Here is a 24,228-nt window from a genome sequence, read left to right as displayed (position 1 = left end):
ATCATTCACTGTCTCTTTGTAGGGGTGGCTCTGGGCCATGTTGAAATGGATACGAGTTTTACCAGCGATGTCATTCCCAGTCCCCCCCGCTGACAATCCCCGCTTCCACCTAATTAAGCCAACAGAAAGTTGACTTTCAAATAGATCCCTGCCAACAAACAGGAGATGCTAAGCTGAGGAGCAGCTGAGCGTGTGTCATCCCTACCACCAACAGCCTGGGAGGGCTGTGAGAGTAAATTTACAGTCCTGGTGTCCTCACTGAGGATCCAAAATAGCTTCTGCCTGAGGAACACAGTGCCCTTTGCTGAGCGGTGCTGAAATAACCTGCGCGATGGGGGACGGGTAACATTCATGTAGCTGATTATAATAATTGATGTTAATTGTAATAATTGACTCAATCCGTACTTACCTGGGTAGCTCAAAGAGTGCACTGAGTGTTACACACAGTGTTTGCCTAAAACTTCAGGCCTTTCCTAGGTGCATTTAATCACTAAGATTATTAATTCCTTTCATTTGGAGTGGGCAGTTTCCTTAAATCAGAGCAATGAATTCTGAATCACAAGCAACTTCCTGGGATGAATAACCACAGATGGTAGGCTATACACAGGTTGTGACCCTGAGGAATGCAGGGCTGAACTGTGTGAGATGCATCCTCAGCTGATAGAAATCAGCTTAATGTTATGAAGATATTGGAGTTACTCCAGTCTACATCAGCTTAAACCCTGATCTTGGGAATGTATTAGCGAAAATACTTGTGAATCAGTGTTTAACTGGGCTTTCCTGTTCAACCACTTCTGCTGATAGTACTTGATTGACAGTAGCTGGTATTAGATGTATTGTGTAGGTGAAGTAGTGCTGGTGTTGGGCAGTGAAGTGTCTTTCTTAATGCCATGTCACGCCATCTGATGGCGTGGAGCCATAAGATGTTTCCAGTTCAGAAGGAGCCATGCAGTGGTGCCAAAGCTGCCAGGTATCTAATCCAGGATTAAGGACATGTTCTTTTCTGTATGTTCATAACCCACCCCTTTTCCAGGCTTGCAATGATCTGGGCTGTGATGCACCTCCAAAAGCAGGTCCTTGCATACAAAGCTGTGCTTCACAAAGCAGTTCTACCTGATGTTCTCAGAGCCTGGGACTTTGCCCTCTTCTCTGATCACCAGTAAGCCCACAGCCTTCACAGTTACAGAATCCCAGACTGGTTTGGGTTTGAAGGGACCTTAAAGCTCATCCAGTTCCAACCCCTGCCATGAGCAGGGACACCTTCTGCTAGACCAGGTTGCTCCCAGCCCCATCCAGCCTGGCCTTGAGCGGTGCCAGGGATGGGGCAGCCACAGCTTCTCTGGGCACCCTGTGCCAGCGCCTCAGCACCCTCACAAGGAAGATACAAACCTGAAGATGCTACAAGTTCCAGCAATAAATCCATGGCAGGAGCAGAAAGAGATCTGAAATCTCCTGAGGGCAGTTTCCCTGCTCTAACCACTAAGCAATATGTATTTTCTTTTGTCATGGTTTGATCCAGTTGTAGTGCAGGGGAAAAAAAAGAAATCTAGCTGAGCATGTTTTCACAGGTTGCTGTTGTTTTGTGTTGGATGGAGGACTCACAGATGCCATCTACACAGGCTGTTAGCCCAAACCTACAGAAGGTCAGCGTCAGAAAACACTCTTGTCAGTGCCTTGAGAAAAGAGGGTTAAGTGGAACTGAATTCTAAGTTTTATTGCTTTTAATATAGTTGAATAAGCAGCTCATTCAGCTGTTACTAAGTTGGTGTGTTTTCCTGTTTTCCTGGCCTCCTAGAGAAGTGGGATCAGCATGTGATCTGTGTGCGGAAGGAAGAGTCCTGGTGCAATACGCCTTCAGCGCCTCTTCTCCGATGCCCTGCGATCCCTCAGGACACTGGAGCCCTCGGGAAGCAGAAGGTGAGTCACAGGGCTGGGGACAAAGACGTGGTGCGGGAGAAGATGGGACAGAACAAAAGGAGACCCCCAAAGATAATGGGGGAATCTGGGAGAGAGTGACTGTTAATGCAGAACCAGAGGACAGATGACTGCGCTGTGGCCTGAGGTAATGCTGCTGGCTGAAATACCTGTGTTTTGGCTCCCATGTCCTGACCCTGCCCATGAATTAAATGAATTCCAGGAGCTGAACGTGAATTTCAGAAAGCAGCACAGTGCCAAGAAGTGCTGACCATTCACAGCTGCCAGCTGAATCCCTCAGGGGAGCCATTTACTCCAACTCCAAAAGTGAAGAATTGCAAGAAATGCATTGCATTGGGTCTGATTTCTGCTGCCTTCATTTGCGTTCAATAGCAGTGGCTACACCAGCAGACAGCCTGAATGGAGGCTGCCCTTTGGGCAAGTACTCTACAGCATCAACACAGGTGACTGCATCAAGCCCTGTCTAGTTCAGGGTGTTTTGCGAGTCATTCTTACTGTGTTGGAGGGAGAACAGTCTGCAGGGCTGGTTGTACAATGCCATTAGATGTCCATCATGAAGTCTTCTTCCATTACATAAGCAGGTGGATGTGGTAGAGCATACTTAAGATTATACCAGGTAGAGCTCAGTAATCACAGATTATGGTTTGAAAAGAGCATAGTGCGATTTCAATCTGTCCATCACAAGCTATTCCTTTGGGAGCAGCACACTTCACTGTAAACACACAGGTGGGCTCACAGGAACTCAAAGGCCAATCCCTGGATTTTGAAAACTCATTATACAAATACCTCCTTACATTAAGGGCTTCTCTGTTCTGCAGCTGGAGTAGTTGGGAGTTATTCTATAAGGACAATTATTTGTAGGCTAATATGGTGATATATGTACTGATGGCACTCAGGAGCCGTCCATAAGGGTCCTAAGGTCAGCATGTGCAGCAAGCTGCATCCCTGCCACCTGATAGGACAAGATGTGTGGGCAAGCATCCTCTTCCCTGCACACCCATCTCCCAGGGTGGGAACCCAATAGAGGTTTCAGTTCACTCCAATGTTTGGAGAGGGACTTTTGACAAGGCCATGTAGGGACAGGACAAGGGGGAATGGCTTTAAACTGAATGAATGTAGATTTAGATAGGATATAAGGAAGAAGCTCTTCCCTGTGAGGGTGCTGAGGCGCTGGCACAGGGTGCCCAGAGAAGCTGTGGCTGCCCCATCCCTGGCAGTGCTCAAGGCCAGGTTGGGCACAGGGGCTTGGAGCAAGCTGCTCCAGTGGAAGGTGTCCCTGCCCGTGGCAGGGGTTGGAGCTGGATGAGCTTTAAAGTCCCTTCCAACCCAATCTGTTCTATGAGTCTATGACATCCAAGGGGCAGGGGTACCAGGTATGGCACAGAGCCCACCTGCCCCTTGGGTGGATGTTGATCAAGAGCTCCATCCTGGGAAGCAGTGCTGGGGCTACAAGTGTGACTGGATTAAGAAGTAAACAGGATTAGCTAAATTTGGATCACTCACAGTAGTAGTGCAGGGTGGAAGGTGGAATTTCCACTTAGCCAAGGATTACAAGACTTTGAAACCTGGTTTCGTTTGGAACAAAACCTGAAACTTTTGAAAGTCTCCATGAAGGAAAATTAAAAACAAAAAGTGTTTGAGGCTGGCCAAAATGTTTTGTTTAGCTCATAAAATTCCTCTTTCATGAACTTTGGTTAAATTATGACATTTTAAAATATCCCCTTTTAGTATACAATCTAGGGCAAAAGCAACTTTTAATATCCAACTGAAAAGTGTTTCAAAGGGCAAAAGTGAAACCATTTCTTCCCAAAATGTCAAAACACAATATTCCAATATTGTTCGAACTTTCTTCCCGTTTTCTCAAAATAAAGTTTTGGCCAGATAACCCAAATTTGTCAGTGTGTTTTGCTTTTGAGAGAACTTCATATTCCATTGAGATACGCAGTTCTGTCAAAATCTCTCCAATGAGCTCTGATTTGAAACCTTCTACATCTCACACGTCTTGCCAGCAGCATCATTCCTAGAGAAACTGAGTTGCTCTAAGATCTATTACTCAGCTGCATTTTGCATGTAATTTCCTCTTCTTACAGTGTATGCCTGCATGTTCTTACCTCTGAAGGGTGCAGCCTGATCCTTATCTGTCTCCTACAGTTGTCGTGGTGCCATTGCTCTGGAAAGAAAATCTGGGAACCCTATCCCATTACTACGTTAATAGTTGTCTCCACTTTAGGGTAGAAAAAGTACCAAGTGTATGGTATTTGTAGCTCTCTAATTTTCTGTCATCACCACCACACTCCCTGACATTCAGGATCTTTGCCTATTCGCACTCGGTCTGAGTTACAAATAGCACAGTTAGATCATTGTCTGGCTTCTTTAATTGTCTATCTGTGAGTACTCAAGCATGCAAGCTTTAAATCCACTTTCTGCAAGCGTTCATGTGTGTAAATCTCCACTGCTCGAGTGTTCATGGAAAGTGAATACAAAAGAGGCATGAGCATGGCCAAAATGAACTCATTTTACAATCTGAGACGACACTCATGGAAAATGTTTCGTAGTACTCCAGCTTCTTACCAGAAATCCACACTTCTCACGTGTCCCTGGAGCAGCTCTGAACCTGGTTGGTCTGATTTCATCTTCCTGAGCCCTCGTAGTGGTGATGCTGCTCAGTTACTCCAGGTAGCTGACACCAGATGTGGTCTGGACTACGTGTGAGCCGTACCCATTGCAGAATGCATCCTTCCTAATGTCCAGCTTCTGCCTGAGCATGGTGGTATCCAACCCTCTGGGATGAGATATTTTATGACTCTTTCTCAGCCCATCATGCCCCTCACATGGGGGCTGTTTGCTCCTGGGCAGTGGTTGTGGGAAGGCACTGGAGATGAGGCAGTTCTGGTTTACTCTTTACCTTCACATGGAGCAGGAAAGCTCTAACGTACCTGGATTCTCACCAGCAGCACCGGCTAGGCAAACAAACATTACAACACTGCCACAATGCAGTCAAAGGGGATTTTTATATAAGAAAGGTGGTTCTGGCTCCAACCCAAGTAAGTGCCTTTGCTTTCTCTGCAATGTATTTATATATCAGTCAATTCCTACTGCCTAGCTCACTATTGACTACGAGAAGCGTGATAATGTAATGCAAAATGCTGCTCCCTTAGGCTGCTCTAGTGCCCTGCCTTTCACAGTAGCCAATGTTTCACTTGATAGTGATTCATTTTGTATTTGCAAGTGGAATTGTCTCAGTTGGACATTAGAGTCCGGCTCTCTAACCAGGAGATGGGGTTTGGCTTCTCCTGACAAACCTCACATTTACATGTTGTGTTAGGCAAGGCATGATGTTGTATGAGATGCTCTTCTATGCCCGATCTTGCTGGCGACCTCATAACCCAAAGGGTTTTCAGAACCTATTCTTTTGCAAACAAAATTTTTTGTAATATTCATAGTCTAGGATCCTAGAGATTCCCAATCTCTAGGAATCTGGGATTACACGGAATAGGTTTCCATCCTCTTCCACAATTAAATGGATGTTTCTTACCCAGGTCTAAGTGTTCAATGATAGTTCAGAAAGGGTTTCTATCTCAACTTCATTGAGGTTTTTAATCTATGGATGGCTACAATCAAGCTCCCATTTTGGGGTGTTAAACGCCCTGGAGGCTGAGTCCAGTTCATGTAACTCCAGTGATCACACCCCGATCTATCAGAACATGTAGGTTCGTTCGCTATTTAAGTCTTACAGAAGCGTTGAAGTGGCAGAGGTGAAATTGCAGGAACCCCGGTGGTTCAGAACCATACTGGGCTGTGAACCATTAATCAGCTCCACTAATGCAAGATGGCAGTGATAAGATTCATAGATCTTTCCAAAGCCCTTTGAGATACCAGGGTTAAGAAACACCTTCTGATCATACACAGTGTGTGCTGGGGGGAAAGCCTGAGTTGAAATGGACCTCTGGCTTTCTTCACAATATATCCCTGCTGAGGTCTTTCCATATCCTGAGGTTAGTGGCATTCCCACTGCTCTGTGGCATGTGCAGAGAAGAGGAGGGCGATGGGATAAGTGAGGGTGAGGGAGAAGCATTAAAAGCTGTGCATCTGCAGGACAACTGGTTGGATGGCTGGGATGACTGCCTGAGACACCAGGAAATCTATTCTGCATCTGGGTTCATTTGGTCTGAACAGGAGAATTCCCTGCGCCATTTATCCTTGACGAAAGAGGCACATTTCTAACACTTCATTGGATCACAGACAATAAGAATAACCTTCACACGTTGCCCTTTTCTCTTCAAATTAGTAGTGATGTCCTGTTTGTTCGTGTTTGCCCAGTGCTTTATCTTGCTTTCTTCCTCAGTTGCAAACAGCTGTGCTCTCTTTTTTTCCCCTCTGCCTTCTCCATTTCTCCCCTCCTGTTACTTTTCTCTATCTTTACTTTTCCCTTTCTTCTTTTCTGTACTTTGCCTTCTCCCTCTCCTGCTTGCTCCCTTTTTGTGTGATTATTTGGTAAGGAAGAGGGAATTCATAGCTCTCACTGGATTCTGTTACCAACTGTTCCACCCATCTGACCTCTCTGGATCTTGCAGTCCATGACTCGGTGCCAAATTGTAATGCTACCATACTATTTGGGAACCCAGCAAGCATTGTGGCTTTCATTAGTTTTTAGTAATACCTCCCATGCAGTTGAACATAGCCAACGGTGAGAAAGTGCCTGTTTCATTATACCGAGTGCAAAGAGACAGCTCAGTCCTGTGCTCCGTGTCCCTCCAAAAAAAGGGGTCTTACACAACATGATAGATGAGCCTGTAAATGGCATAGGAGTTGTCCCTCAACAGCACGGTGCAACAGCTGCTTGGAATCAACAATAGCTCTTTTCTTGTCTTCGTTATAGAGAACAAGATTGTATTTTAGAGTGAGAGGCAAGGGAATAAGTAGGAGCACCGAGGTGAACTGAAGGCAAAGTGACTCTATTTGTCAGGTAAAGTACCAAGTAGAAGGAGTAGAAAATATCATTTGGCACAGGGGAAAGCATTGGAAATAGGAAATACAGGACCAGATGCACTGGCACAGTGTGTTGTGGGGTGTCCAATCCAGCTAGGCACTTAAGCCAGGAGACATTGGAGTTATATTCCTCCTCTCCATGCTGGCCATACCTGTTCTGCTCAAGTAAATAGTTTCCTTGACAGATTTGCTCTTCTGCCACCAATTTGTCTTTGAAGACTGATGCCAGTGGTAAACCCATAGCTTTTAAAGCCCTGTCTTTGCTTCTTTCTTTCCAGGGCACCCTGATGTTGAGCAGCCTTGTAAATCCAGTGTCAGAACATGGAGTCCCAACTCAGCAGTCAACCAACACACGGTGCCCCCGGCCTGTCCTGAGCCTCAGGGCTGCTACCTGCAGCTGGAATTCCGCTATCCCCTGACTCCAGAGTCCCTCACAGTCTGGGTGACATTTGTTTCCCCAGACTGGGACTCCAGCGGGGCAGTGAATGACATCAAGTTGCTCACCATCAGTGGCAAGAACATTTCTCTTGGGCCACAGAACGTCTTCTGTGACATCCCGTTGACCATAAAGCTGGATGCGGGACAAGTGGGAGAGGAGGTGTATGGGATCCAGATCTACACTCTGGATGAGCACCTGGAAATTGATGCTGCCATGCTGAGCTCTGTCCCCCAGAGCACGCTGTGTGCGGACTGCAGACCCATCCAGTACAAAGTGGTTCGGGACCCGCCTTTCCAGTCTGGATCTCCAGTTGTCATCTCAAACCTCAGCAGGAGATTTGTCGACACGTAAGTACTGCTTCCCAGAGTCCTGCATAGACTTGTTCGGGGAAAAACAGTAACCTCTTCTGCTCATTCTTCTAACATCCAGCACTGATGGTTGGATAGACATACCAAGTGTCACCAAGAGAGGATGTTCTCATAGTTTCTCTGTGGAAGCAGGATCATCACTCAGGTGAAATAAGCCTGAGATTTCACAGATAGTTTTTGAGCTATTTCTGTGCAGAGACATAAAATTCAGGCTTTCCTTAACTGGAACGGGTATTGCAAACTACCTAAGCTATGATAAGTTAAATGTTTAAGATAACCTAAATGAGGACCTCTGGGGTAACATAGAATCATTTCCGTAGAAATCTTTTGAAAGTAATGCTTTGATGGAGAAGGGGAGAGGATGGCTCTCAGTGCTGGAGCACCAATTCACTGCTAAAGAAAGAGGGCAACAAACTACACTTTCAGTTCCAGTCTATAAATGTATTTAATCCACTTTCGTTTTCTGCTTTCCTGTGTCACTAAAACAAATTGTGTTGGAGTGAGACCATTCTAACCTAGTAAACATGCCAAATACACTAGTTTGTTGTAGTAGGAATGGAGTTTCATCCCAGATGCAGTTATGCATCAGGGAATGCACGATTGTTGAGGAAAGTCCAACTTCCAAATATTTACTGATTTCAAGGAGATTCATGATCTACTCATAAGCGTTCTACAGCAGCAAGAAAAAACATCCTTTGCTTAACATGATTCCCTGGAAATGATTCACTCATCTGTGGGAACAACATGAAACTCTCTTGAAAAATGAACCCCAGATAAAAGGAAACCTGCTAAGAAAACTGCACTCTAATTTAGAGAAGATGATCTAATTAGTAGAGCTAATACCAAGGAAGCATACATCATTATGGCCTTCTAAAGCATATTTAAATATAATAAAAATGAGTAATTAACAATTCAGTAATCACGAGCTCCCAGCCCTTTCATGGCCCAATTATACAGCTCAGAAGATGCAAATTGCCCCTATGGATTTAAAAATTCAAGGTAGCTCACAACAGAGACTGTAAAAACAGCAACCCAGGACATCACTGAGATTAGCCATGTGCTGAAAGTTAAGCATGTGCTGAAGTGCTTTCTTGGGTTGTAGCCTTGTTCCAACAATTGCTGGCACTTAACATGAGATGAATATTGGCATTTTGGAAACACGGAAAATGGTGAATTTTCCCATGGTTTTGCTGTGAAAGCATCTTTGCCTGAAACCTGGCCCACTCTCCTTGGAAAATGGGACTGGTTTGGGTTGAAATATTTGCATACCTTAGCACAAGTTCCCACAGAAACAGGTCCAATTTCGAGTTCATGACAAAATGTGAGAGAAAAGAAAAAGCCCAAAATAGAGCCTGTGTTCTGAGTTCTGTTTCTTGGGCTTTTGTTATGGCTTTGCGTGCCACTTACAGGTAGCTGAAGTGAAAGAGTGCTCTAATAGTTAAACCAGTAGCCAAGGAGTAATGACAGTTTTCATTGGATAAATCACAAGGGGTAACAGTACTGTACTTGTCTTATGTCTCACCTAGTTATATAGCCAGCTAAAAATCACACATAGCGTTGAAGTTAGTCTTTCTGGGCTTCACCTGTGACCGGTAGCTCCAGTCTAGCTGGCCTCAGGTCATCTGTGTCTTTCCAGGGACTACAGGGAAAATCCTGCCAGTAAGCTTCAATAAGACACATGGAAAGTGAAATCTTGATTTAGTCACAGGGTAAGGAGATGCAGATTCTTAAGCACTTGTGGTTGGTTTTTGCTTCAGGAGTTCTGCATGCATTGGGAAGTTTGAAAGGTGAGATGAGTTTTGGCATCCTAATACACAGATGCGCCCAACAGTGATCCAGATCCTGTGGGTTGGGGGGTGTCATGCAGATTCATAGGTTGATGGTGTATGTCCAGGCTGCTGCTGTTCCATACCTTGAGATTCAGTAAACTCATTGAATCTCTGCGTGGAGCTGTGATTCTGCGGTAGAGGCAAAATGCCCCATCCGTGGCAGTGTTCAAGGCCAGGTTGGATGGGGCTTGGAGCAAGCTGCTCCAGTGGAAGGTGCCCCTGCCCATGGCAGGGGTTGGAACTGGATGAGCTTTAAGGTCCCTTCCAACCCAAACCGTTCTATGAATTTTCATTAGCATCTTGTGCAAAGAGTCGCTATAGTCCTTATACTTTGTAAGCAGGAAGGAAGGGAAGATGCTTCAGGGGAGGCAGGGACAGAGGTGTTGGGCTGTGCTCCTATGTATATATAATGCAGTCTGCCTGTTTGTCTCATTCTGTACAGCTGGAATTCAGCATATCTGTGCAACCAGACTTTGCAGCCCCTTTATCTCTCTGTAAGCCCCAAGCTTGTTATCCCTCCTTTATGCTTTTTCATGTTTCTCATGTTAAATGACACCCCCACATGTTCTATGGAAGGTTATTTTGAAGGCAGTCACATATCTTTACTCTTGCCTCCTCTGACCTTGATCTTCACTTTCTCTTTTTCTCCCAAAGAAAATATTTGCTTGCACTGTTATCTGTGAGCAAGATCCTTTCCCCAGGTGTGGAATGCTGAAAGAAAAATTAATTTCTCCTACCTTCTTCCCATCAAAGAGAAGGGACTTCTCTTTAAGCTGAGAGACAGCCTTTAATGGTTAGCCCTTGCCTAGTCAGCACTGGGTGCTCCACAGAGGAGAGTAAATAACTATAATAGTGGAAACCTGTTTATTAAGAAATACAAAATAATGCCAGACCTTCTGTTCTCAAGCTGAATTTTCTTCACAGCTCTTGGCTGAAGCTAAGGGACAGAACCGTATCCTTGGCCCTTACAGAAACCAGGCAAGATAAACTCAATTCCACTGAGTATGATCAGCCAGAATTGCTGGTATCTGTGATACAAAATGAGAGTCAGAGCCTAGGAAGAGAGCAGAAAGCTAAATAAATCAATGGAGGGAAAAAAAAAGAGGTCAGGCCAGGTACAGCACAGAACTGCTGAGTCTTCACACCACAGCGAGTGATAAGGAGGGAGCCTCATCTGCAAGTCTCAAAGTCTCAGCTCACAATTTAATCCCAAGTGTGGGTTGTGCTCGTACGTAGAGGGTTTCACTCTGGCTGTTCTCTAGAAATAATGTGCAAGATAGTCACAATGGTGAACATGGTAATGGCTTTGCCCTCCCTTTGCCCTTACTGTAGCGCTTTTACACTCACATGGCTGCAGTTGGAAGGTAATCACTGCTCTTGCACTCATTTGTAGCAAACACTGATTTTTTTTAAGGAGCTCAGTGGGAAGTGAGTGCCCACAATGTGAAGCTGTGCTGAGGAGGTCACAGGTCAGTTCCACGTCGGGGGAGCAGCCCATGTTCCCCATTGCACCGTCGGTAGCCAAATATGCAAGGTGTGAGCAGCTGGGTGTGCTGGTGAGATCTGTGCTCTCCCCTCTGGCAGGCCAAGCCAAGAGACACTGAGGTTGGGTTTGGAAAGTTGTCAGAATAACTGGAAAAGTTTCTAAGAATTGGGAATTTTCCCAGCTCTTCTGCCACAGACTTTGTAGGAAACCTTAAAATGTAGTGGACGACGATGGATCAGGTCATCTTTGGGTGTTAACCTGTAGGCTTTTTGCAAGACTGAAATAACCTTAGAAGGAATCCCAGCATGAAGCCCTGGGATGGATTTGGGTTTTGCAGAGTTGAGCATCACTGAGGCACAAGCATGCTGTCCTGTGCTATATTCATCTGAGACATTCCTGCACTGACTAGAGCTTTAGTACCTAAGTGATACCTAGAGATACTGCTTGAAAAGAAAGAGAAAAGAGAGACTGAGAGAAAAACTTCATTTTCTCATACAGGGAATATAGTTTTCTTCTCAGTTTTGGGGTATTTTAGAGCTGCTTTCTATGGCTAAACTTTTTCTGTTTCTTGATAATGGTTGGAGGGGACTGGTTGGCATCTGTGTCCAGTTGTTGAATCAGGAGTTCCATTTGGTGTAAGCTTGTAAACACCATCTCATTAACTGTGGTTTAACTGTACCCAAGACAGTGGAGTGCAGATAGCACTTGGGCTTCTTGGAGTGATTGCGGAATGGCTGAGAGATTGCCATCATGAAGTCTGCAGGTAGTTGGAGAGTGGTTGTGGCATGTTCAGGGGTCCTTAGCACATCGTGTACTTCATCTGAAACAACTGCTTGTTTCAAAGTTTGCTTTATTGATGCTGTTGCCCTTGTTACTGGTCTCCAATCAGAAGGGCGTACGATGAGTGACTTGTCAGAAACTCCAGATGATGAGTAGTTGAAGGAGATGGTGAACGGTTCTTAATCTGAAGGCTCCTACAAGTATGAACAAGCAGAAAAGCCGGAGAATCAGCAGTGGCTATTTACAATGAGCAGTAATTCATTACAGCCAAGTATTGGTGTGCCTTTCAGCCCCTGAACTCAATAGGAAGATGGAGTTTACAGAATAGGGGCCCAGCTGAAAAGAGAACTGGAAAAAATATGATGATCAGACTGATGATGGGTAAACCTAAGTCCCTGCTGAATGCAACACTAAAATTTCATGGTGACATCTGTCCTTATTATGGCATTCCTTCCTTCATCTTGAAGATCTATTTCTCTATTTTCTGAAGGTCTACCAGCCAGAGGAATGTATGATCTAAAGCAGCTGAAATGAATTGCCAGATCCATCTGTCATGAAGATAATTAACACCATATTTCCACCCAAACAAGATACAGATCACTGGGTGGATGTTCTCCCATCACCAAAAGCTGAAGCCCATATTATCACCATCTTTTGCTCACCCCTCCTCCATGGTTACCATGCCAAACCTCTCTTGATATGCCAGGAAATATTGGGAAGTATCAAAGATAGGCCTGAAATGTTAAGAAAGCGCTTTGGATATCCAGATTTATCTGCAAGAGCTGCTAGGTTGTCCGTGCGATAACGGCATGCTGCACATCTGGATTCCCAACAGGCTTCAGAACTGTATACGGTATTCCAGATGTCCTTGTGCACGAATACTTACCCAGCTACCCTGGAAATGCCTTGCCTTGATGCGTGCAAGGACCTCATGTGCTTTTCTTGTGCATACATCCCACTGATGGTTCATAATTGTCTTCCAGTTGATAAATACAACCAACTGCTGCTTCCCCTCTCACTTGCGAGGAAGAGTTCCAGGCTTAATCTGAATGTGTTGATCCTAACACGCATAGTATTGTCTTATATCAACATATGCACCATTTTGAGACATCCAGTCCTGAAAATTAGTAATTTCTACATTAGAAATGTAGACAATTATCCGTTTTCATTCAAATTTCTCTTTCAATTCTATCTATTACAGCTACTAGAAATAAGTGCAAAATAGTGTCATCTCTTGTTGAGTCCCTGTGGATGTCTGCTCTCATGCCTGGCACCAGAGACCTGCCATTATGAAAAGCATTTGTTCTCTAATCCGCATCTAGGAGGTTTCTTTCCCATAATTACACCATTCTCTGTATTATTTCTCTTTAGTAATGTATTAGAGATCCCCATCTGTATCCGTATGAAAGTTCCCAGCTCATCTTCATTCAAAACACTTCTATCAAAATTGAACAGGAACAGGTTTAATTCTTATTCACTCTTTCTTGCTCATGCCTACGAGCTTTCCTATCATTAGTTTGCAGTGCTGCATGGCCAAAGCTATTTTGAGCTTTCCCAAGAAGCAATAACCCTTCTGTCTCACCAGGTTTCTCTTACCCCTATAATTTCTCATTTCAGGTACACTGCTAGTTCTTGCCTAGTTCTTCATCCAGAGCTCTCACACTAAGGAGTAAATGTTTCAGCTGTTCCTCTCTAACCCTGGTTTCCCAGCTGGATTAGTGGCTGGGCTGTCCCTGTCCAAAATCCTCCATGTGTCAGTGGAGCTTTGAGTGTATCGGAGCTGCCTGTGGTTGGTTTGGGCAATCCTGTTCAGATGGTGTAGGACAGTGTAGCAGTTCCAGAGCTCAGTGGAGGTGCTGGTGATTCCCTGCAAGCAGCACTTCATATCTATCTCTCTGAGGCCGTGTCTGGCCTTCGATGCATTGTCAGCTCCTTCCAGCCAGTATTGATTGCTCTGTTTCTGCTTAATGACCCAAGGAATTTCCCATGATGAAAGAACAGCAAAATGTAGGATGATTGCTTGTCCCTCGCCTTCCCTTCCAACAGTGGGAAACTGGTCCTAGGCTCATTTGATACCAGCAGAGGTGAAGCGCTGGTAGGAGGAGAGTCATCCACTCAGCAGCATCTTCTCTGCCAACTTTCCCTTGAGGCTTGCGTGGCAGTGGGGATGACTGATTCTGCTCCTTGTGCCAGAGCATGTTCCCCTGCTCTACTCCAAGGGCCGGGAGGAGGAGCACTGCTTCTTTTCCATCTGCTCTTCTTCCATCTTTCCTTCACATACCTTGTGCTGCTAAATACCAGCTAGCAGTTGTTGTTATTTACAGTGGTCAGTAGTGTGCTGGGCATTTTACAGGAGAAATGCTCCAGGTGCCTTCCTTCAGAATTAAATGTTAGAGGCTAGCAGTGCCGCTGCTCTCATGGGTTATACATCTCCACTTGGCTGATGTGCCTTGACAGCTGGAAGCCACATTCTGATGGCTTTCCTTCTTTCTTGCTTTCTTCATTAAAGGTGCCGGGTTATCTCTGCGAGAGAATAAAGCCTGCTTCCTGACCCCACACACTGAACAGATAGAGCAATTCTTTCCCTCACCACCCTCTGCCAAATTGCCTTAACCCTGCCCTGGAGAAGAGAAAGAACAATTTGTCTGCCTGTGCCCATTCAGTAGGCAGCTTTTCTGCTCAGCCTGTGCAGAGATGCCATTTGGTGCCAGCTGTAGTGATAGATTTGTGATCCCTCACTGTTGCGGTTCCTTATGTAATGCTGTAACTATAGCTGGCACTCGACACAGTCTGTAGCTCCTGTTCTGGCTCGGCTGCACATGATGCAAGAAGAAGGTAGTAAGGGCAGGTTTGTATCTTTATGGCTTTGTGATCCTGAGACAGGGCAGCCCATTTTCAGCCTGGGTGTAGCTTTGAAGGCTGGGATTGCTCTGAATAACCCCCAGCTGCCTCTCAATGAAATGGCTCGAGAGCATGGGAAGAGCCAGGAAAGAGGGACTGCCCCATTTGGGGAATGACACTTGGCTTCGGCTCTGCCAGCTCTGCTCCAGCCAGGGACTCCCTCGGGACTGCTGCTGCATTGGATTCATTTCTCCAGTGCACCTCTTGGGCAATACACAGAGCTCACACCCATAGACTACAACTCAGCCACATGCAAGTGTCCCTGAAAAGTGCATATTTACAGCTCTCCTCTTATTAACCAAATAGATACTATTAGAAATTGATATATTTAATCACTCCCAGCCAGGGTGGAATGTGAACTCATGACCTAGAAGTAGTAGCAGAGTTTTCAGCTGCAGGGGAAAAAAAATAGAAGGTCAAACAGGACTTTTCCTGCTGGGCAAAATAATTTACTGCAGGTGAAACAGTCTCAGCTCTGTGGTAAATTAGGCTGTGCATTATCTCGTGGATAATAATTTCTCTCTGATGTTTTGCCTTCTTGCGTGCATCTTTATTTTGGGCTCTAAATAAGATAAGAAGCCCCAGAAATCTCCCAGGAATAACAAATGCGTTTTCTTTGCTTGATTGAGGAAAGAAATATTGGACAGACATGTGTTATGCAACAACTTAAAAATAACTCTCTTGTAAGACTTGAGTGAGCCTCAAATACCACAGGAGCAGCAGAAATGTGTTACCTACCTTTTTATCAGCAGTGTCAGCCAGCACAGCTTTTTTCAGCTACTTTTACTAAACTATTGGCCTGATCATTTCCTGGGCATTGTCTTTTAATATCTTCTCCTAGGAAACAAATTCCAAGCCTCTGTTAAATTTGCTCAAACAGGCAAGGAGCTGAAAACAACGCTGCAGGAAGACTGCAATACCTGTGCTGTCCTTAATACCTTGTTTGGGTACAGCAACAGAAGGCAGAAGCCTTTTAGGTGTATCATTGCATGGCATGCTGAGCACACTGCAGGCCCTTCGTGTGATTGCTTCGCCAAACTTGATCGTAGTCTTTCTGGCCAGAATCTTCTTAAATGAATGATGGCATTGAGCATCTCCATGCTGATGCTCTGATTCCAGCATCTTCCTGGAGCTTATTGTGATAGGAGGGGAAAGGTGGAAATAAAGCTCAAATTATACCCCAGGGAGGGTGCTTGGAATTGGATAGCCCAAATGATCAGCCACTACTAAAATTACTGGCCCGGAGAGCTTAGTGCAGCGAACCAGATCATTTACAGTGGTACAGGGTTTTACAAAATGTAAGACCAGTTGCAGATGTAATGACAATAGAGGAAATTAGCTCATGATGGGATTTTAGCAAGAGGCTAGTGGAAATATATTCAGTAATGTTCAGTTATTAAACCATTAAAGATCCCACCGGAGACCAGCGAGTAGGATTTCTCATAATCTGAAGTGGCTTAAGGCAAAACACAGAGCCCCTAAGGAGGGAAATGACAAAACGTTCCTTTGGAATAGTCACCTCACCTCTTCGCCCATCTCTGTGGGCTCTGCTCTGTGGCGTGTGTGACAGCACATACGTTTCTCACACATACGTGTAACCATACAGGTCCTTCCGTCTGAGGAGCAGCTCCTCAGGATGCCACATTCCCCATGCCCTCACCCTCCATAGCGGAGTTTTGGCAAAGAGGGATGGTGGAGGTGAAACCAGAGAAAACTGCAAACATCTGTGTTCGCTTGGGGCCCAACCTAAGCCCTACTGAAAATGCACATAATAACTTCCACTGGCTGCAGGAGCCTTTGGATCAGGCACTGCGAGCGTCTGCTCCCATGGCTCTGTTTACCATTTTGGTGGGATTACATGGAAACGTTTAAGTTCTGAAAATCAGGTCTTGGCTCAGGCCCGTTGAAGGGAAATCCTAGAGGTCAGGTCTGGATTCAGAGCTGAAGAACGTTGTTCTGCCAGGCTGATGACATTAGGCAGAGCCTTCTGCCCATGGGGAGAGCTGAACCTGATGAACGGTGGAGGGTAACAACCAAAGTGCTCCCAGCCCCAGCGATGAACAATCAACATCCAAAAGCTGAGAGATGGTTGTTGGGGTCTCAGCCCCTATGTAAAATGTGCATCAGGCGCTTCTCCTGCAGCATGGATTGAACCAGCATCAGTGCCCGCATGGATGCTGCCGCTGCCGTTCCTTCACGGAGGAACCACAGCATGACTGGGATGTCGTTAATGGTGTGAGTAATCAGACAGTGCTCACCGAGAGGCACGATGCAACAGGCAAAGGTTCACCAGTGACGATGATGGCCTTTAAAGCAATTAACCTGTCCTAACCTGCCTGTCAGTCGCGGCCCTGTTTCCTCCCTGCCACACCAGTACGCCAAAGCACTGTCCTCATGGGGTGGATACTGGCAGCGTTCCCTTGAAATCAGTAGAGAAATGCTGGCTTTTACTGGTTGGAAATAGGCCTTTCTGCATTTCCATCCTCAGTCAAAACATAAAAGGCTTCCCTCTGTGGTGGCTGCATCTGAGGCTCATGTTGAGAAGCACTCCCGTCTCAGCTTAGGGTCTGATCGCAGCGGCGAAGAAGCAAACACAACAGATTTCCCCCCTCCTTCTCTGCTTCTAATAGCAACCAGGTGCTCTGACACTTAACCTGTGTGCTGCCGTGAAATTGCCTGTCTAGTGCAGACACCCACGTGAGGCCCTGGGTCTCTTGGATTTACTTTATCCTGGGATTTTTAACCCAGTGTCGTTTAGATCCTGCGTTTTTATCATCCACCTTAAAAACCGGTAATTGTTGTTGCTTAAACATGGAAGCAGAAAACTGTCTCTTAACATTTAATTTATTTTCTTTTGAGAAAAAAAAAAAAACAAAAACCACCAAGAAATAGCTTTAAGGTCTTAGTTGAAAACTTTGTTTTTTATTAAATGTGCTACTGTGTTTTAAATTGGTACCAGGGCAAATACTTGGATGATTATATCAAATGCTGGAGTTAATCAGTTGCATATATACCTAGATGTTTGCTGCTTTAAAAGCTTATGGTTACAGCATGAAGGACACGAGAGCGGTCTGTGTGAAAACCAAATGTTCAAAACCACATGTGTGTAAGGTCCTAAACAGGACCTAGGTTTCAGAGCAGAGGGCTCCAGGCAGGCATGTAGTCCTGTGCCATGGCATCTTGTGCAGGTAGGGAGCTGGTCTGAGCAGCAAATGCACACATTTGCAACTCGGAGGAACAGGCGAGCAGCTGAGCTGCAGTGGTTTAAACCTGGAGTGTTTTGCTGAGGTCTCTAAAGTTACATGAGGTTTACACCAGCCAAGTGAGAGCAGAGCTATAGACTAATTGCCTGTTTTGATTTTGTGGTGATTATGGAAGTTGGTGGTGACTGGTTCATAGTATTTCATGGAGCGAAGCGCATTTTTCTTTTTCTAATAGATTGGATCTCCAAACCTTTGACTTCAATTTCAAATATGTGGGGTCTCCGTGGTGTTGTGTGAGCGGGTAAAGTGGGTGGTTTAGGTGTTAGCAGAAATACAGTCAGAAAGAAAAGTTGAGTTTGGGCATTATCTTGAAGCCACTGCGTTGAATGGTGAGCCTCTGAGCTTCAGAAAGCCCAGACACCTGATGGCACAAAACATACCCCACCAAGTGGTCAGCTGAGGTTATCTATTCAGGTCGTTGGCAGCTCCAGTGTTCTTCCTTGGAAATAACCCTGTCCAGGTTTAGGAGCAGAAATCCACTGTACAGTCCCCAGTCTCCCTTCCAGCCCATGAGAGGTCATTTAGTACTTCACCTACCTGATTCTGATTTGCTTGTAACTAAATACATCATAAAAAAGCACAGAGCAAACCCACCACCGCGGGTGGGACCTATCTCATCATGGATAGACAGAAAAGCCTCCACAAGGCTGCTTGCTTGGCATTTATGTCTTCTGAGTCAGCTTGGAGTCTGGGACAGAGGCAGGAGACTTGTTTTGAGGCCTTTGCACCTGCCATGGTGCTGGGTTTATCCAAACAGCCAGAGACTGGACCGCAGCTGGAAAAACAGCCCATCACATGAGGCTGGGGTTTTGATGTCCTTTTGTTTACAGCATCCCGCCCCTCCTCTCTCCTGAGTGCAGAGCTGGGCAGGAATTCTCTTCATTATCTTCTGCCGTGCTTCTCATGCCATTTTTATTAAAAGAAGGAAAAGCAAGGCAAAGGGGAGTGTGTGCAAGAGGAGACGAAGGAAGGAACCCGGCATACTTGTACAGCCGGTGGCAGTGCTGGCAAAAGGATGGGAGTTGGGGAGCAGATCTATTCGGGAGCCTCATCCCCTGGGTTACTCTTCATCAATAGCTTTGGGAGCACCTGAGGATGGGGGAGCCTGCAAACACCACGGTGGCATTGCTGAGAGGTAAACCCCAGTGCAGTTGAATGACCCACTCCCTAAGTAGCAGAGTTAGATCCTCCGATGTGGAAGCATTGAGCACCACTTTGGTGCCCAGGACTGGGAGGCTCTAAACATGTCTGTTTCACTGACTTAGTGGATATTTGGGGTAGTTCAGGACCTCTGCAAATGGTGTTGGGTGTTTTGGTCACTGTGAGCAGCAGATGAGGATGGACTGGACAGCTCCAGGCTGCACGGGAAGGGACAAGAGATGATGAGACCTTCAGTGTGTGGTTGTATTCAGATCACCCTGAGCAGCTGATCCAAAGCATTGCAACAAGTGAAGATGTAGGGTCACTGGTTTATGCTGCCAGCAGATTTCCTGTTTTGCTCCACATGGTTTCCTTGCTGGAGAAGAAGAGCAAAGGTGACAGTGTTAGAGGGAAGCGAGGACATTGCTGGCAGACCGGGCTTATCCTGGGCTGCGGAGAACTGTCCAGGAAACATCTTTTGGCTCAAGAGTTTGGTGACTATTTAAGATCAAAGAAAGATGGTTTCTTCATGAGGACATTGAAGTGTGGAATTTGCCTGTTTTACATGACGCTGCCTGTGACAGCCATAATTTAATAGGCGACGCCTGAGATCTTGTTATCCTTAAATAACAGGATTGCTTTCTGACCATTCATGTTTTCCTGGGGCAGAAACTGGGATCAGCCTCAAGGATATTTTCAATATTGCTGGAAACAAGTCTTTGCTGTACAAAACCCTTCCCTGCTGTTATCTGTAGTAAGAAAAACATGTATATGCTATTGTGGTAGGGAGAAAGGCGTGGGATGTTTGCTTTCCCTTGGTGCTTCCACTGCATCTCAGCTGTGCTGTGTCCTCAGATGCCGAAGCTCTGTAGTGAGCACAGAACAGATGTGGTTGCAGGTTTGCTGGCACTCAAGGGCATAGGCATGTTGCTTCTGTAAACTCAATGATCCTTTAAACCCACCTCGGTCTGAATAGAAAACAGCTTCCCAAAGGTGTAATTCTTCCCATAAGTTTTACAGGAACACCCAAACTGAAAGCAGAGATCCCTTGCCCAGGGGACCCTGCAAGATGAACTCAACGGCTCAGCTTCCCCAGTAAAACCAGGAAAAGAATTAGAGAGTTTTATATGTCTGACCCTGGATCTGTCACTTGCCACAGCAGGCAGGGAAGTTTCCCCCTTGGTGTTTCACATGGCATGTCCTAATTCCCCCTCTACACAGAGGGCTTGAGTCATTGCTTTTTAATAAGACTACCGCCCCAAGGCGGAAGCTGCAGCCATCAATGCGGCTCACTCAGTTCTCAGAAAGGTCATTAAAAGACCATAGATATAAATTTAAAAGAGTGTTTGTTCACATCCTTAATGTTAAAGATGTTCTTCTCTCTCACTTCCTTAAGAAGCATCGTGTGAAGCCGCCGTGCATCCGACCTGCCTCACAGCAAAGTGGAAAGAGCAGGTTGTTGCTGTTAGTGTGCCCTCAGCTCCAAGGAAAGGCAGGAGAGAAAATAAATGGTCAAAAATCCCCCTTTTATCATCACTTGGAGCAGAGCTGGACTTGCTGACATCTCCAGATACAGTCCGTAATATCAACCTCGGTGCCCTATAACTATATAGGAAAGAATAAATTCTTTTGTTGTTTTTTTTCCACCCCTTCATTCCTGCATTCCTTCCTCCCTCCCTCACTATGGTACTGGATTACTGCCCGAAGTATTGCATGTATCATCCCTTTAGCAGCTATATTTTTCCGAAATGTGGGTACTCTGAAGGAATGCTAAAGAGTCTGCCGATATGATATGTTTAACAGTTCAGAAGGAGAGAAGTATCTCAGGTTCCAGTTGTTGGGATGTGAAATGCCACATCCAGCTCAGTCAGCTTTTTGCCACTAGTTGCATCAGGCCATGGTGAGCTGGAAACCTGGTGGCTTGAGTTTTCAGTGTCTAAGGTGGCTTTCTGGTGCTCCAGTCCAGGCACATCTCCAGCTATGTGAAGGGCACATGTCCCATCTCTGGGCATGGCTGATGCTGCCCTGGATGTTACAGCCTGGGGCTTCTCTGCCGTCCCCAGCATGGGGAACATTGTGAAGCTCCAGGTAGCTCTGACTGGGCTGTCTGCAAGGGGAGCCGGGATGAGGATGGGGAGGATTGGCCCTGTGGCTGCAGTGGGACTGGAGAGCTGGCTCACAGTCCTGCCATTGCTTTATAGGGACCGTATGTATCCAGGCATTTGTCTTCTCTTTCTCTGTATTTTACCCAAGACAAGGATATTCCATTCATTGCTCATGGGGTATTGTGAGCATAAATACCTTAATAGCTATTTCATACCCAGACTGTGTAGAAGTAAGGGAAGCCAAACTAGAAGTATCATTTGCCTGTCATGACATACCCGTTTCCATTTCTGAGCAGCAGGCTGCAGTTGGAAATCTCGTCTCCCCAGCATATGGCAGGTGACAGGATTAGACCAAAGCCCAGGGCTGCACAGCCAGCAGTCACCCTTCGGTGTCACAGGGTCCTCTCCCCATATGAAGTTTTTCCTTCACAACCCATACAATTAAACAGACCAGAGTTCTCCCCACCTAATAACTTTCATTTCCAGTTTTCTGTCTTATTCACCCACATACACATTCATCTCCAGTCACCTAATAATTCATAAACACCATATGCTCTCCCGTGCTTTATTTAGTACTATGTCTTCTTCCATTATGTTCTGCCAACTTCCCGCCCTGTACATAAACAAATGTGAACTTTTCCTGTTTTCCATTTGCTTACATGTACACACAGGCATACACAAACACTCCCACAGACTGAAGCACACTCGCAGAGGCACACTCTGCTGTGAGCTCAGTTCCTGCCCATCACCTGTGGGTATCGCTGGAAATCACACCAAATCAGGATCTGAACACTACTGTTTTGCCCTCACACGTGTCATCTGGGCACATCAGAAAGCAGCAGGGATTGATTGATTTTGTAGCTGTTATAGCTGCCCGAGCTGTTCCTTTGTTAACAGCCTTTTCTAAGAATTGAACCTTTTTGTGGTTAGCAGATTCCCCAGTGGCAAAATCCGTGTTTCTGCAAGGAGATCTGTTAATCTGAAGTATTCCAACCCTAACCATTCTATGATTTTATGAATGGTTTTGAGAAAGAACTTGAGAAATAACTCTTGAATAATCAAAGCTTGCCTCTGCTTTGATTTCATGAGGTTATAGCAGAAACTTGACATCTTCATAAGTGGATTTATCAGGGAGTGAAATCTCAGTGTTGTACATCAGTGGGTGTTCAGCCACTTAGTTATTTCCTATAATTTTGTATCTATTTTTTGTCTAAACCAGTTGTTTTAAACAGGTCCCAAGGGCACAAGTTTGACATTTTTCACTTTGAATAAACACTTTTAACCAGTATCTGGGTAGAAATCTCCCCAGTCTGTAGGTGAATTAAGGTGCTGTTTGTGCTACGTGAACTCTCCAATTTAGCTAATAGGAGCCACAGACTACTGCTGACAGGAATCAGTTGAAGCAGCAATGAGAAAGCCAGTTCTGGGTTTATTCCACTGCGTTTCTCTCCCCATTTCACTACCATGTGTGGTAACACAGAATCAAATCCCAGCACTGTTCATGTGCAGTTCAGTCAATGACAGTTATTTTGCAGGCGTAGTATCCATGAGGAATGGCTCTGTTGTGAAATATCACGTGTGATATGGGACTTTAAGTCATGCTTGTTAATTTAATGAATGTTGTAAGGAGATCCTTATTTCCCAGACTTGAAGGTTTCAGTAACTACAGTCCATTGATACCTACTTCAGAGGCTTTGTTGCTGGGTGTAGTAGATACATCTCTTTGTAGCACACACTTCATTAATACGTGCTTTCTGACCAAGTTCCTGTGACAAAAAGACTTGTATATTGCTGTCAGTAATTGGGGCAATATGAGCGTGGTAAGTGGAGGACTGGCGTGGGTTGGGAAAGAGCTGGGTTGTGTTATGGACTCTGCAATTAGCCTGATTGATGACTCTGAGCAAATCATTTTGCCTTCACCACTCCATGGCTTTACAAATCGGCACAATGGGGATGATGGTAATGAGTTTCTTTGTGGAACATTTTGAGTTCTGACAATGTAAAAGGCATTGTAAAAGAGCTAAACATTTATATTAGGCTTATATTATTTCTGTATTGCACATATAAAAATGATTCCTCATTTACAGATGCACAGGATTTAGGTAATTATGGCTTTGCATAAATATGGAACAGTTTGCTAATTCTTTCTGTGAATATTTCAATGTTAATCCCAGGATCCAGTGCTGTGGTGTGGATCCTACTTTTTGCACTCTCCTGGAGAGGAAGAAAGTTGTTTAACTGTAATGTTTCAATACCTGTATGCAAAGTGGGTATCTTACTTATCACCGAAACATCCCCGGTCCAATTCTGACTTAAATCAATAGGCAAATTCCCACTGGCTCCAGCTGCAGTTGGATTGAGCTCAGGGCTGTTCAGGAAGCAGTCAGTGTTCATGGGGTATTTTATGTTCCTTAACTAAACTATGCAGACTTGCAGGTAAGGCTGTCCTTGACATGGAGAGGTGGGAGCAGAAATATCCAAGGCTAAACACATTGAAGCTCAGGGCTGGTTTCTCAAATGCTGTTACTGTTTCCCACTGTGTGTAGTGAGGATTGATGCACTGCCATGTTATCAGTGCAGCACCATATCTATAGTGGGTACAGATGTAAGCAGCAACACCCAACTCAAAATTAATCCTATCAAAACGAGGTAGGAACATTCCAAGGGCCTGATTGAAACTAAAACTTGCTTCTTTTGGCAGCCAACCCCCATTGCAGTACCTCCTTCCCTGCCCTTTGCTACTGCCTTTGTTGTCCCCATCACTTAGTGTTTCCTTTTGTCCTGCAGGGAGCTGAGCGATAGGACCACATACACGTACCAGGTCGTCATTGTTTCCGGGAGGGAGGAGAGCGAGCCTTCCCCGGAGCTTGTCTATATCTCTGGAAGTGGATACTGTGGAGACGGGATTATCCAAATGTAAGTCTGGAGCGAGCAAACAGATAAATCTGCGCACATCTACTCAGCCAGAATCTGAGACTAGAAAGGAATTGACA

The 24,228-nt window shown here is 45.3% G+C and overlaps 1 protein-coding gene across 1 annotated transcript in view; it reads left to right on the top strand.

The window, feature by feature from the left end:
• PAPPA (pappalysin 1) overlaps window positions 1-24,228 on the top strand; it is a gene marked incomplete at its 3' end in the record, with an annotated part of 179,345 nt that overhangs the window by 68,911 nt on the left and 86,206 nt on the right. The window contains exons 6-8 of the mRNA XM_080630817.1: window positions 1,796-1,917; window positions 7,203-7,710; window positions 24,023-24,151. Of these exons, the coding sequence (XP_080486943.1) occupies window positions 1,796-1,917; window positions 7,203-7,710; window positions 24,023-24,151 (759 nt within the window). The remainder of the gene's footprint in view (window positions 1-1,795; window positions 1,918-7,202; window positions 7,711-24,022; window positions 24,152-24,228) is intronic.

Source organism: Psittacula echo (genome assembly GCF_963264785.1).
Source record: "Psittacula echo genome assembly, chromosome: 16".
NCBI lineage: Eukaryota > Metazoa > Chordata > Aves > Psittaciformes > Psittacidae > Psittacula > Psittacula echo.
Note: the sequence above shows the minus strand (reverse complement) of the source record. Positions and strands in the feature narration are given on the sequence as shown.